This window comes from Sander vitreus, chromosome 6 (genome assembly GCF_031162955.1).
Source record: "Sander vitreus isolate 19-12246 chromosome 6, sanVit1, whole genome shotgun sequence".
NCBI classification, from domain to species: domain Eukaryota; kingdom Metazoa; phylum Chordata; class Actinopteri; order Perciformes; family Percidae; genus Sander; species Sander vitreus.
In genome coordinates, this window is record NC_135860.1 from 23,373,054 (window position 1) to 23,387,953 (window position 14,900).

The 14,900-nt window shown below is 44.2% G+C and overlaps 1 protein-coding gene across 1 annotated transcript; it reads left to right on the top strand.

The window, feature by feature from the left end:
* The first annotated feature begins 727 nt into the window (after window positions 1-727).
* Window positions 728-14,535, top strand: LOC144519957 (B-cell receptor CD22). Its single transcript, XM_078253504.1, has 19 exons — window positions 728-859; window positions 966-1,031; window positions 1,860-1,958; window positions 2,152-2,263; window positions 2,356-2,501; window positions 2,584-2,704; window positions 2,833-2,969; window positions 3,276-3,398; window positions 3,739-3,885; window positions 4,537-4,642; window positions 7,495-7,658; window positions 8,016-8,165; window positions 8,358-8,489; window positions 10,231-10,312; window positions 10,462-10,510; window positions 10,839-10,925; window positions 11,023-11,156; window positions 11,721-11,850; window positions 12,315-14,535. The coding sequence occupies exons 2-18, from the start codon at window positions 983-985 to the stop codon at window positions 11,821-11,823; spliced, it is 1,941 nt and encodes a 646-aa protein (XP_078109630.1). The 5' UTR covers window positions 728-859; window positions 966-982; the 3' UTR covers window positions 11,824-11,850; window positions 12,315-14,535.
* The last annotated feature ends 365 nt before the right edge of the window (window positions 14,536-14,900 follow it).

Genomic DNA, 14,900 nt, shown 5'->3' on the forward strand with positions numbered 1-14,900 from the left:
GGATGTTAAAGTCATTTAGACTCATCAGGCTAAGTGGACACAGTTAACTGAGAGGTCTCAAACCTCCTCACGTCTGGTTGTGGGTAGTTTTCTCTGCCAGCAATTCTCAATTAGAGCAGTGGATTAAAGGACATCTGGGCTGCCGAGTCTATGCCTGCTTGACTTATGTATACCAATGTACGCCAACAGGCCTGAATTAATTTGACTAATGAACCATACATGTTTGTCTTTTTAACAATCGGTCAATCTCGATGCTCAAAGTTTGCTCCAATATTGTGACAAGTCAGAGGAGAGTGCAACTAATTTGATCACTGAATATTCTGCATGTCTATTGATCAGTATGAATATTTAGTTAATGCTGCACTCATCAATACTTGAATGGGTCAAATAAAGATATGGGAAGTCAAATGTGTCACAGACACTTGCCAAGAGTTCCTAGAATTTTATCGCCGATCCACAAAGTCCAGTTAAGAAATAGTCTGTTAATGACATGCAGAAGACCATTGTGAAAGGTGACATGATCACAAGGATGTCACATCCTCACAATAACACGAAGTAGGAAACCAGAGTCATCAGATCACTGACCTTCAAAAGCTGTTTCAGAGAGAGAAGTGGACTAAAGAGAAAAACAGAAACAGTTGAAAGTTTAAAAGATAGAATATAGGAAGGAAGCTGAAGTTACTTCCTCATCCCCCTCCTTCTGCCCTTCCACTCCTCCTCGCATCTCCTACCACCCGGTTGTGATCACAATGCAACTCCCATCGCTCTGACAACTCACCTCTATCGCGGTTCGAGTGGCACGCATCCCTCAAACCCCATTCTGTCTGACTGACTGAGTTGAATGAAGATACTTTAAGGGGTGAGTGCTTCACATTTAATCATCTGGGTGGTGTTTTTTTTCCTGATAATGTTTTGTTCACCTCTATGTATCCCTGTGCTTTTCCCCTTCTCCGGTGACATTACAGAGCTTGTGTCAGCGGAGATGTTGGCAGGTGCGTTAGTTCTGGGCATCATCCTTACAGCTTTACCGGGTAAGAGAAAAAATACATCTGAAATTACAACTTTTTTTAATCATGAGGTGTAAAACCTAACTGAACAACATTTAATAAGTATATTCTTATTACTTAAGGGATGTGAGAGATGAACTGGCAGGCTCCTTAATTGTCAGAAATTTGTATTGTATTCAACTGTAGATATTCTCCTGAATGTGTCACACACGCTTCAAAACGAGTGACAACAGTTGAAAAATAAATGACTTATAGGATCCATTATGCACATAAGGTCCTGCAGCCAGGTGCCCTTGCCTTTACGCTCAAGTTATTTATAAGTATTGATTGTCTTTTGTGCAAGGTAGTCAGCCAGGCAGGCAGTTAGCAGCACAGGATGACACCACGGCTGAACATCAAGGCTCATTTTCACTGCTTCAATTTTATGTGTCACGCTCTGAGCGGATCAGAGCTGTGGTTTGACAAGTCTTACTCTGAGGAGCCCCACCGAAGGAAAACTTTTACTTGTGTGCAGTTGGAATTTACACCTCTTTTAGTCTTCAAGTATGTATTCCCTAAACCTTTGGTAGCTCATTTTATATGGCAAGCAATTTCTGTGGATGTGACTTTGTTTAGAACCCTGAACTGGCCCTTCATAAAAACATGATAGCAAATGTAGAGACAGTTGAGTGAAGACACACTCTTCATCTATCAGCCCGGTGTGCTTTACACACCTTTTTAGTTAGCAAGTGTGCATTTTAGTTTGCGTCTTTCTTTTTTTTTTAAACTGTGCACGTGTTTATGTAATTGTTGCATTTGTGTTTCTTGTTGTTTCTAATTTGTGCATGTTTGTGCCATCAAATTGTCCTGCAGGTATCCAGAGCAGGTGGAGTGTGTCATTTTCCAGGAAGGAGATCTGTGTGTGGGCAGGAACAACTGTCACTCTGCCCTGCCGTTATGACTACCCATCAGGTATCAAATCCATGTATAAACCTTTCTTTCAAATATCTCTAATGATTAATAAAGCCATGAAATGCTCTGGATGCTACATGTGTCCAAGTTCCAAGCAACTAAGGTGATCTGAAAAACCTAAAGCCTTATTATATTGAGCTGCTTTTTTTCTTCTACCAATTTCTTTTTTTTTTTTTTTTTTTTTTTTTTACAGGTCACATTGTGAAGCGGGTCATGTGGTTCCGTGTGTCTGCAGAGGGTCGCAGGGAGTTCACTCACCACACTGACCCCAATGAGATCAGCCTGTCATACCGCGGACGCACTCGGTAGGATGAAACATAGGGGGGATTTGTGAGAGCTGACACGCTGTAAATGTGAAGCAATGCATAAATGTATTAAAATGAATTGTGGGTTCCAGCTACATCGGGGGCAGCTACTCCAGCTGTTCAGTCCAGATTCGTGTTGTTAAACTGAGCGATGCAGGCCAGTACCACTTCAGGTTTGAGACGGACCAACCGCTGGGGAGATGGACCTCCCCTGACACCATCACTCTCGATGTAACAGGTAGGTTCATACAAACAAAAGCTGAACTGGATTCACCCAGCAAGTGTTTTTGTGCATGTGTGAATGTTTGCGTGTGTTTCAGACCTCCAGGTCCAGGTGCATCCAGCTAGGCCTGCCAACATGTTTGGCTTGGGAGAGACTGTGTTTGTAGGCTGCCAGGCCAGAGGATGTGCTGCTCCAGGAAGGAGCCTTGCACTGTACAGGTGTGTTGTTGTAGCCTACATGTGGGTGTATTATTGGTCACCTAGGCAGTGGTTCAAAACGTGGAGCTAATGTTTAAAAAGTCTGCTGTCTGCTCTACTGTAAACATAATATGATGCTCTGCACACAGAAATGGACTAAACCTCGGCTCCTATGAGAAATGGATGATTATCAACCGCTTTGACCAGCAGCACGCTGGTGCTTACACCTGTCGACCAATCCCACCGCAGAACGTACAGTCGCCATCCCTCTCGCTGGCTCTGGGACGTGAGTAATCTCAATCATGCCAGCCAAAACAAAAATAAAAGCAAACAAATAGATAAAACGTTATACTTTATTTAAAACTTGTATAACTTTTACGTTGTGTTTTAATGAATGATCATAGACTGCACACACCTGCTATTGGCCCTGATACAGTACATGTTAAATGATTGAATTACGTTTGATGTAGTGTAAACTGCACTTACATTTTGCAGTATTTCATCTCCACTTTTCCTTTCCTTTCTGTCCTCTTTGTACCTTTTTCTTCCTCGTATATCCTTCTTTTCCCGTTTTGACTCTCTCCCCCTCCAGACTGCCCACGCTCTACCTCCATAGCAGTCTTTCCAGTGGGGGAGGTGTCAGAGGGGGGGTCAGTCACCCTCACCTGCAGTAGTGACGCAGCTCCACCTGTAGAAAGCTTTGCATGGTTCAAAGGTACAGGACAGCATGTGTGTTCACCAATATGCTACATATGATGACAGGAACCTTACTGTTCAATTTACTGGCTGTGTCGTGGATCTGAGCCGACTGGTTGATGACATGCTCATGCTGTAATGTGAATTTTGTCCTGCACTTGGATAAGTGAAGGTCCTTTAATGATTTGTTGAAGCAGAGTAGGATCACGTTTTCCTTGGACAGTTGTCAACAGCTGAAGCTTTGGAATCTTTCCCCTGGAATTGCAGGACCTTTGAAGAAAGAAATATTATATTTTATTGTCTTTAGATCATGCTTGTGTGTGCACAAATGTTCACGTGTGTCTTTACCTGCTCTCCAGACATGGAGAGTGGCAGCATCCCAGACAGTTTTAGGCCTCAGCTCCGCCTGTCCCACCTCAAATACACAGACAGAGGAGAGTACTTCTGTGTAGCACGCAACTCACTGGGAACAGACCGCTCCAAACCACTGCTACTCAATGTCACCTGTAAGTTTGTTGGATGTTTGCATTGCCCCACTTCAAACACTTGCACATTTCAGAATCAAAACTACATGCTTGGATCAGAATTTCATTTTGAGAGCAACAAAAACTAAACCCATATTAAGTCTCGTTGTACATTTCAATTTTTAGGTCCTGTTGTGCAAATCTGTCAAAGGTTAGTTTGGGTTAACTGATTAGGCAACAACTCTATTTTAAACTCTAGTCATAATGGGATTCTTCTCTCATATGGATTCCGAAGGAAGTGATACAAACCCAAACTGCTGACTTTTCATACTTTTACTTTTGTTAAGAATATGCATCATAATGCAATTTCATCAATTCATTGATTAGTGACCGACAGAAAATCAATCTACAACTACTTTATAGTCACTTTCTCAAGCAAACATTCGCTGGTTCCACCTGCTCAGAAGTGAGGACTTGCTGCTGTTCTTTGTCATATATGTTAATCAACTTTTGACTTTATCAGATACTCAGCACGCTGGGTATAGGCACCAGTGCTGCCTCCATTCCACTCCGCATTCTTCTATGAGAAGCTGTTAGTCACTTAAATGGATTAATGGTGCGTTGGAGTAAACGTCAAATTAAAAAACGAACATGACAGTAACGATGCTTCTGGTTTTCTCTCTGCCTGTTTAGACTCTCCAAAAAACACGCGTGTGCTGGTGAGTCCTCCAGCTGACATCAGAGAAGGCTCATATGTTAACCTGAGCTGTGTCAGCCACGCCCACCCTCCTGCCAGCAGGTATAATCAATACTTAACTAATAAAGATTAATACATGATGGGGATGTTGTTTTTATTATCATGGCCCTTGTTGGCTTCTATTAGATTTTTCTATCTTAACTTTTCTAAGTCAGACTTTCACTTTGCTTTAAGGTGTTGTAAATAAGGACTGGGCAATATGAAAATATATACATAATAATAATTCTCCGGGAACCATCACCTTATCGTGGTGGAGAGGTTTGTGTGTCCCTATGAACCTGAGGGCTGTGTTGTCTGGAGCTTTGTGCTCCTGGTAGGGTCTCCCAAGGCAAAGTGGTCTCAGGTGAGGGGCCAGACAAAGAATGGTTCAAAAATTCTTTGAAAAATCGAGGAAGGGATGAAGTGACCCTGCCCGGAGGAAGCCCGGGGCCCCCGTCTGGAGCCAGGCCCAGATGGAGGGCTCGTCAGCGAGCGTCTGGTGGCCGGGTTTGCCACGGAGCTCGGTCGGGCACAGCCCGAAAAAGCTACGTGGCGGACATCCCTCCATCCCATGGGCCCACCACCTGTGGGAGGAACCGCTGGGGTCGGGTGCGCTGCCACATGGGTGGCCCCTGTCCGACAGACTTTCAACTCACACCTCCGGCGGAGCTTTTCGTGCATCCCTGTGGAGGCTGGGGGCATTGAACCCGAGTGGACAATGTTCAAAGTTTCCATTGCTGAAGCTGCGGTGAGGAGCTGTGGTCTTAGGGTCTTAGGTGCCTCAAGGGGCGGTAACCCACGAACACCGTGGTGGACACCGGTGGTCAGGGAAGCCGTCCGCCTGAAGAAGGAGTCTTTCCGGGATATGTTATCCCAGACGACTCCGGAGGCAGTTGCAAGGTACCGAAGGGCCCGAAGGGCTGCAGCCTCTGCCGTGAAAGAGGCAAAGCAGCGTGTGTGGGAGAAGTTCGGAGAAGACATGGAGAAGGACTTTCGGTCGGCACCAAGGTACTTCAGGAAAACCGTTCGCCACCTCAGGAGGGGGAAGCTGGGAACCATCCAAGGTGTGTACAGTAAGGATGGGACGCTGTTGACCTCAACTGAGGAGGTAATAGGGCGGTGGAAGGAGCACTTTGAGGAACTCCTAAATCCGACTAATACGCCCTCTATGGTAGAGGCAGAGCTGGAAGATGAGGGGGGATTGGCATCAATTTCCCTGGTGGAGGTTGCTGAGGTAGTTTAACAACTCCACAGTGGCAAAGCCCCAGGAATTGATGAGATCCGTCCAGAAATGCTTAAAGCTCTGGGTGTGGAGGGGTTGTCTTGGTTGACACGCCTCTTCAACATTGCGTGGAAGTCTGGGACGGTGCCTAAGGAGTGGCAGACCGGGGTGGTGGTTCCCCTTTTTAAAAAGGGGGACCAGAGGGTGTGTGCCAATTACAGGAGTATCACACTTCTCAGCCTCCCCGGTAAAGTCTACTCCAAGGTGCTGGAAAGGAGGGTTCGGTCGATAGTCGAATCTCAGGTTGAAGAGGAACAATGCGGATTCCGTCCTGGTCGTGGAACAACGGACCAGATCTTTACTCTCGCAAGGATCCTGGAGGGAGCCTGGGAGTATGCCCAACCAGTCTACATGTGTTTTGTGGATCTGGAGAAGGCGTATGACCGGGTGCCCCGGGAGATACTGTGGGAGGTGCTGCGGGAGTACGGGGTGAGGGGGTCCCTTCTCAGGGCCATCCAATCTCTGTACGACCAAAGCGAGAGCTGTGTCCGGGTTCTCGGCAGTAAGTCGGACTCGTTTCAGGTGAGAGTTGGCCTTCGCCAGGGCTGCGCTTTGTCACCAATCCTGTTTGTAGTATTTATGGACAGGATATCGAGGCGTAGTCGGGGTGGAGAGGGGTTGCAGTTCGGTGGGCTGGGGATCTCATCGCTGCTTTTTGCAGATGATGTGGTCCTGATGGCATCATCGGCCTGTGACCTTCAGCACTCACTGGATCGGTTCGCAGCCGAGTGTGAAGCGGCTGGGATGAGGATCAGCACCTCTAAATCGGAGGCCATATTTCTCAGCAGGAAACCGATGGAGTGCCTTCTCCAGGTAGGGAATGAGTCCTTACCCCCAAGTGAAGGAGTTCAGTACCTTGGGGTCTTGTTCGCGAGTGAGGGGACAATGGAGCGGGAGATTGGTCGGAGAATCGGCACAGCAGGTGCGGTATTACATTCAATTTATCGCACCGTTGTGACGAAAAGAGAGCTGAGCCAGAAGGCAAAGCTCTCAATCTACCGGTCAGTTTTTTGTTCCTACCCTCACCTATGGTCATGAAGGCTGGGTCATGACCGAAAGAACAAGATCCAGGGTACAAGCGGCCGAAATGGGTTTCCTCAGGAGGGTAGCTGGCGTCTCCCTTAGAGATAGGGTGAGAAGCTCAGTTATCCGTGAGGAGTTCGGAGTAGAGCCGCTGCTCCTTTGCGTCGAAAGGAGCCAGTTGAGGTGGTTTGGGCATCTGGTAAGGATGCCCCCTGGGCGCCTCCCTAGGGAGGTGTTCCAGGCACGTCCAGCTGGGAGGAGGCCTCGGGGGAGACCCAGGACTAGGTGGAGGGATTATATCTCTAACCTGGCCTGGGAACGCCTCGGGATCCCCCAGTCGGAGCTGGTTAATGTGGCCCGGGAAAGGGAAGTTTGGGGTCCCCTGCTGGAGCTGCTACCCCCGCGACCCGACTCCGGATAAGCGGATGAAGATGGATGGATGGATGGATGGAATAAAAATAATAAAATAATACATATTAAATATGTATTGTTATAGTGTTATATCATCTAATTATAAAGGAACAAAGATTTTATTATTGCAAATTGCCCATTCCTATAATCATTTTCATCGTCTTCATCATCATCATCATCACCATCCTCCCTCCTGCAGGTATGCTTGGTATCGTATCCTAGGTGACCAGGTGTTGGCTAAAGGAAGCTTCCAGAACCTGACCTTCCCCTCGGTGCGTGCTCACCTTGCCGGTCAGTACTACTGTACAGCCTGGAACCGCTTCGGATACCAAACCTCCCCTGTTGCTACACTCACTATACTTTGTAAGTAGTGTGTGTGTGTGTGTGTGTGTGTGTGTGTGTGTGTGTGTGTGTGTGTGTGTGTGTGTGTGTGTGTGTGTGTGTGTGTGTGTGTGTGAGCGATGTTTGGGAGTCATCTGGATTGCAGGATTCAGATCATTTTTTATCAGGGCTTGGTTTGCCTTTTGCCTGTTTGTGTAAATACTTATATTGTCCTGATGACCTACTTCTCAGTTATCGTGTTGGAAAGGAGGAGTCAGATGCTGTGATACCACTCCTCTCCTCGATAACTCTATAGTTTCTCTCCTTCTCATCTGTTCTCTGTTCTCTTTTCCCTGTCCGTAACCCTGTGCATCTATCTTTCTGCTCCTCTCTCTCCAGACCCTCCTAAGAACACCTCAGTTCTAGCTCGTCCCTCCAGTGTGGTGGATGCTGGCCGACCTTTGACCCTGACCTGCAGCAGTCAGGCCAACCCTGCAGTGGACAACTTCACATGGCACCGCTTAGCTCTCGACGGGGGCTCTGTACAATGTTAGCATCGTAAAAATGTGGTTCCACTCAAGGTTAACATTACAAAATCATCAATACCTACCTGTATAACCTGTGCTAAATGTTTGAAGTCAGTGTCCTGCTCTTTGTGCCTCTGGACTGTCTGTTGGTTTGTATCCTCCAACACTATCTGAAACAGTAAGCTGATCTTCTCCCGTTCTGTCCTCCATGCAGCGTGGGGCACCAAGTCTGGTCCTGTCTTCACCTTCTCAGAGGTCGGCCCTAGAGAGAGCGGCCAGTACTACTGCGAGGCCAGGAATCGAATCGGAGCCCACAGCTCTCCTGTCCTCACTGTGAGAGTCAGAGGTACACAATGATTCATGCACGGACACTTCTTTGTCTTTTGCTGATCTGTCTATGTGTTTTATCAAAACATTAAAAAAACAAGCATTTTGTGTAGGTACAGTTCTGGAGTGAAATATGTCAGCAACAATCAGATGGATTGCTATGATATTTTGTGCACACATTCATGTTCTCCAGAGGATGAAATCTCCAATGACCTTTCCTCTAGCACCACCATGAGGTTCCACATTTGTGGTTTTCATTGAAATGTCTCGAAAGCTATCGAATGGATTTTTTGTCCCCCTCAGGGTGAATTTTCAGCACTATATCTCAGGATAGTGGGGTTGTATGAGGCACTCATCTGTAGTCAGTGTATTACCTATGGTAAATGGTGGTCAGCATGCCGCCAATTAAGAAAAGCAGGGAGGAGGACAGGCATGGAAATTAAAAAATGTTCTGCTGTGGATGGTGGCAGCAGCTAATGTATGTTAGCCACCTAAAAAAAAAATCAATAACAGTTTAAGTTTAGGTATATTAAGAATATTTTCACCACTTTACCTTGCCGTCAGACAGCCCTGTTTAAGATGACACGTCAAAGCCACCAGAAGCCATTGACAAAATCAGTAATTTTACCAAACGAGGTGCAGGTCCACGGCTGGCCCGATCGGTAAGTTAGTTTGTTGGTTTTGTTAGTTACATAACCCTTTAAAACACCAAAATCACACAATAACACAAATACAATTCACTGAAAAATCTGAACTATTCTTTTAACTTTAACGTCATCATCAGGTCCGATTTTTAATTTGTCCAATACTTTGGTTTATACATGGTAAACAATATACTTGCCAAACATCAGCATGTTAGCATTGTCAATGCGAGCATTTAGCTCAAAGAGTGCCTAAACCGTGTAGGCCTCACAGAGCCAGTAGCAAGGCTATAGGCTCTTGTAAAGTATATGGTCCCTGTACACTAGAAGATTTCCCCTTGGAAATGGCTTCCCCACATTAGGTACACCAGCAGATAAAGGTGAGCCCTTTAATATCATAGCAACCTTTGAGTCAAAAACAGTTTACAATAGAATTTTTCATGTGGTGCTTTTCATGAGTTGTCTGAAGGTCTTTAGTGGTTCATCTCCACTGACAACTGTTCCCTGACACTCCCCTGCACTTACTGAAATGGCTGTGTACGTTGTGAGTTTTTGTGCATGCCGTTGTCACTTTAAGAAGTGTAATGGAAGAGATGAGGTGTCACTGATAACCTTAGTGAAACACCCCTGCCCCATTTTTACATCTATGTTTCTGATTATCTCAGACAATGACCCAAAAGGTGAGTGCTCCTTTGAGGGATGTTTGGATAGGTTTCTGTGTGTTTGAAATGATGAGTGATGAAACCTCCCTTTCACTGTCGCAGCATGAGGTCCGGCTTTCGTTATGTATAGTCTCATGGTTTCTGACTGTTTTTCTATGAGTCATGGTGAGTCATGTAAATCCCTCTCACTATGAGGAAAGAGGAGGGGGTGATGAGGTGTTGTGGAAAACTACTATTTAAGTCTAGACAGCTGAAGGAGTGGAGTTAGGTTTGGAAATCAGAACTGGAAACACAAGTCTCAAGTCTAGACGCCTGCAAGATGATGTTCACTTTCTCTGTTTCTATTTTGATATCTATTGCACTATTTTTATTCATCTCATGTCATTCCTCATTCCCCCCCCCCTTTTGTTCTTGTTTCTAGTCATGTTGATAACCTTTACTATCCTCCCCCTGGCAGGCCGTCTTAAGGTCATTGCCTTGGCGTCAGCAGTAGGGGTGTCTGCTGGACTCATCACTCTCACAGTGGCCATTATGATCAGGTGACAGGAAGCACACTGCTATTTACTCACTGCCATTTCTGTAACCTTTCATGTGATTTAAAAAAAAAAAAAGGTTTGTTAGCATTACTTTTGTGGTATGAGCCGTCACTTGGTTGTGGTTTGATAATATTGTCCCTGTTTCTTCACAGTAAGAACATGCACAGAGTCGACATGGATTCAAGAGAAGTAGCAAACAAGGTACAGTACTTAATGTTCTATAATTTGTAATTTAAAGTCTTAAAATGACTCAACATCTTCTGTTTTTGTTTAAACTGTAGCTGAAAGTTTAAATACATGCTTTTCCTGCTATGGACCTACTTGTGAGTCTGAAATAATGATATATTATTATTACTATTATTATTTTTATTATTATTAACTTTTTGTCTTGTTCTGTGTGTGTGTGTGTGTGTGTGTGTGTGTGTGTGTGTGTGTGTGTGTGTGTGTGTGTGTGTGTGTGTGTGTGTGTGTGTGTGTGTGTGTGTGTGTGTGCATGTGTGCGTGTGCGTGTGTGTGTGTGTTACCCCAGCGTCCCTCAGTGACAGCTGACACCATGTTCTATGAGTCAGCCCAACAGACCTTTCCAGTGAGAAAGGGCAAGATGGCCGACATACCGGTACGCAACTCAGTACACAGTTGGAGAGTCTTGTATCTCTGGAAAAGAATGTTGATATATAACAAATTATCCAAATGTATCGTGTGTGCGTACACAGGAGGAGCCAGACGACTTGAGTGACAGCGGCCACCCGGCCATCGTTCCCCTGAAGGATGCTCCACCAATCACAGAAGTTGAAACTCACAGCCCCGCCCCTAACTACATCACTGTCCACTATTCCAAGTTGTCCAGGTACACACCATCTTCCTCTATCTTTGCCACTTTATCTTGCCCCCTGAACTACATCTCTCTCTCTCTCGCTCTCTCTCGCTCTCTCTCTCTCTCTCTCTCTCTCGCTCTCTCTCTCTCTCTCTCTCTCACCCCCCTCTCTCTCTCTTCCTCTATCGCTCTCCCTTTCTCTCTCTGACTGTTTCACTTCCCTCTGTCTCCTTCCCATTTACACCATCCGTCTGAGCTGTTGACCACAGCAACAATCTACTGTTTTATGTCTTGCTTCTATTTTACAACCACATTGGCCCTCTTGCTTTCTTCTTTATCTTCCTTTCATCGCCTTCACTCTGGTCTCCTTACACTTTTCCACTCCTTGTCTTTTCCTCTGTCTTTACTCTCTTCTGTGATATCCAACACCTTCCTCCGGTTTATGAGAGTCCCAATAAATTTCTCATCCCAGTTTTGGACATTAAAACAGTTGAAGGGTTCTGGAGCAAAATGAAGAGCTGCTTTTATGATTTGATCTAAGTCAGATGTCCAGATGAACTTTTATGGTGGCTGTTTGTTGTTGCTGTGTTGATTCAGTGTGGACCAGGTGCAGGTCCACAATCTGCCACTGGGTGGTGATAAAAAGCCGAAGGATTCCTCCAAAGTTGTTTACACTTTACTGCACCAGCCTCTCCACTGACAGGGAGAAGAAAAAAAGGCAAGTCAGGTAAGACACTTTACAGCTCTCAGTATTGTCATTTACAAACCTCAGAGGTACACTTTTGTCCAGTTTTGTTTTTGCTATTTTATGTATTTTGTACTTAAAATGGTCCCTACATAACTTTAAAGATTACATGGGAACACGTCAGTACTATGATCACCCCACTTATGGTAGGGGTCTTAAAATTGAGGAGGTTTTTACAGGAAACCAGCGAAGTTGTGCCCCTGAAAGAAGAAAAAAAGCCACAAAAAACATGTTTAACGTTACCTGTTTATCTTAATAATGTACCAAATATGACGAGTCTCAGTGGTGCAACAACCAAAACCACGCAGGACGAAAGAACCAAAGAAAATTTAAACAGCTGAAAGAAATGTGTTCTGTTCTATTCAAGGTTAACTTTCAGGTTTCTGCTGCTGTTATTCTAATCTGCTCTACTATTCTCCACTGACCTTTCCCATCTTCTCCCTCAGTTGAACAACACATCAGCCTTCCTCATGTGAACCAATCACTTTACATTCACATTGTAGGACAGGAAGCGATTCCTAGTGAACGCTGATGATGCCGTTGGCTGTTCTGGGTCAGACATGTCGTCATGGATTCTCTATGGTTCACCAGACCACGAGGACAACGTGTGGTCCTGGTGCAGACTGGGAGGCCAGCTCCTAAACTGTGTTGCATGTCTTTCCCTTTTTTTATCTATGCATCTTACCACTGTTATGCTGCCTGAAGAAGCAGAAATGCTTCAAAACAATTACAAAAAAAAAGAAGCATTCACCTTGTTGGCCATTTTGCTTGTATTCATATCCACAGTACAGGCTATATGCATTGTTGCTCTTTAGTAAGTCTCGCTTTGCCAGACCCTCCTCCAAAGCGCGCTGAAGGAGGGTCTGGCTACTCCACATTGCATTCAGGTATGGGAGGAAAAACGTGCTCTGGTTTAATGGCATTACTTTAAACCAATCAGAATCGTCACGGGCGGTGCTAAACTCCACACAGAGCGGCTGCAAAATAGTCGTGCGAGAGAAAACTCAGATTGGACAGATAGTCTAGCAAGCTGTCTCAATTAACCCTGCAGAGATCTGAGGAGCAGTCAACAATAGTACTCATAAATCCACAGATTTTTAAATTCCAACACAAAGAAAGCGGAAGGAAACGGAAAATACATGCATTCGGCGAAATTTCCTGCAGCACCGGAGCAATCCCGGAAGTGGAACGCAAAGCATATAGATTTCTCTTTAGTTGATAGCTGACACAAGTACATGTCGATGACACAGTGTGGTTGCTACAGCATCTTTTGCATCCTATGACCACTGAAAAGTGATAGCCATTTGTATTCAAACATAATGGTCTCCAATAAAAATGACGCTCAAAGACATATTAGTGTAAGAAACCTGTAGAAAATGATTTGACATCTATAAACACATGATTGACACATGATTTTCAACACTGTATACAACGATGTTCTTAATAGTTAACAGGCTTATTTGGATTGCTAATGCTGCAACATTTATTAAGTTGAAATAGCTTGCTTCCATTAAAGGTATAATATGTAGGATTTGTAGGTAAGATGTATAGACTAATATAAAAGTAATCCTTCTCAATGATTACTTATGATCTACTAGATCAGTGAACCTTCCCTGAATAAATAAAGGTTAATAAAATAAAACTAGAAGTGTGTGGCGCTGTCTTTATCTGCAGAGACCCTGCCCTTTCGTTGTGCAGGACGTTTATGGGCATCACCAACAGAGTCTTTTGGCCCCACGTGGTTGTGTAACCCCCAGCCATTAACAGCATGCAGGTTGTGCTGCTTGTTCTTATTCCCAGGTACCGTGGCTTTGTCACGGCTCTCGATGCCTCATACCGCCTCAAGTTCAACCAATACACACACGCAGGATGAAGCTTTGCATTCACACAAAATCCGGCAATGCTGCACCTTCCCGCTGAGGTGTTGGTGTGTTTATTTGTGCTTTAGAATGTAACCGCTGTAAACATTCAGAAAACGTTTTATTCCTCTGATTCAGGGCTTTGTTCGGGAGAAGTGGCCAACATTGAACGCTGTGTGTTTTCAAACAGTAAACAATTCCTCCTACATATTATACCTTTAAATCAGTCTCTCCATGCTTATGTAGAGTAAGCAGAGCCAGTAGTAATGCAAATGTCATTGCAATGTAGTTTGTTACTCTAAAGAAAAATAATATTAACAATCGTGTAGCTTGAATGTATGTTGCCATTTTTGCAGCTCACACACTAACAGCATTCATGAATAAGAAAATGGTTGACAGTAAGAAAAGTGTATAAGCAGTAATATTAGAGGGATACAATGTATTTGTTTGGATGAATTTCATGAAAATCTGATTTTGGTTTTCTCTCACAGAAGAAGTAAAGAGTGTTTTGACCTTGTGAAAAGCATCATACAGTCATTCAAATCAACCAAACGAATGCCATATTAACTCAACGGCTTCTTTTCTTTTCAGTAAAATTGGCTAACAGTAAATGCTTTGTTTTGGTATGCTGAAGATGTAAAATAAGACATGGAATCTTGACCGTCCGTTATGTTTGGTTCTTTAGCAAGCATTGCTAACGAAAGAAAAATATGGTGGCAATAAAGACATGTTATCAAAAACATCAGCATGCACTTCTTTTTTTATTCTGTGATAAATCCACAGCACATCATTTAAAATGTTCTCTATCTCCTGCTTCCTCTTTTTTTGTCTTTCAAAGTTACTACTGATAATGAATATAGTGATGTTATTAGACCAGTTTATAATGAGAATAAATTTATTTCAAAGAAGTTACTTATTTGTCTATTTAATCTGATTTGATTTACTATATTTAATCCTTTGTGATTACACAAGTGGGGCAGTAGATTGCACTATGTTACTCCCAATGACACTGATCAGGCCAAGAGGGTGTTGCTGCATTGTTGGTGTGTCATAATTGTCCTTTCAATTACGGAATCTCGCACAGCAGACATCATCTTACAAAAACGTGGGGAAATGAATCATCACCGCTGCATTTGGGTAATTTTGAAACCATACTGACTGGCATTAAGGCTT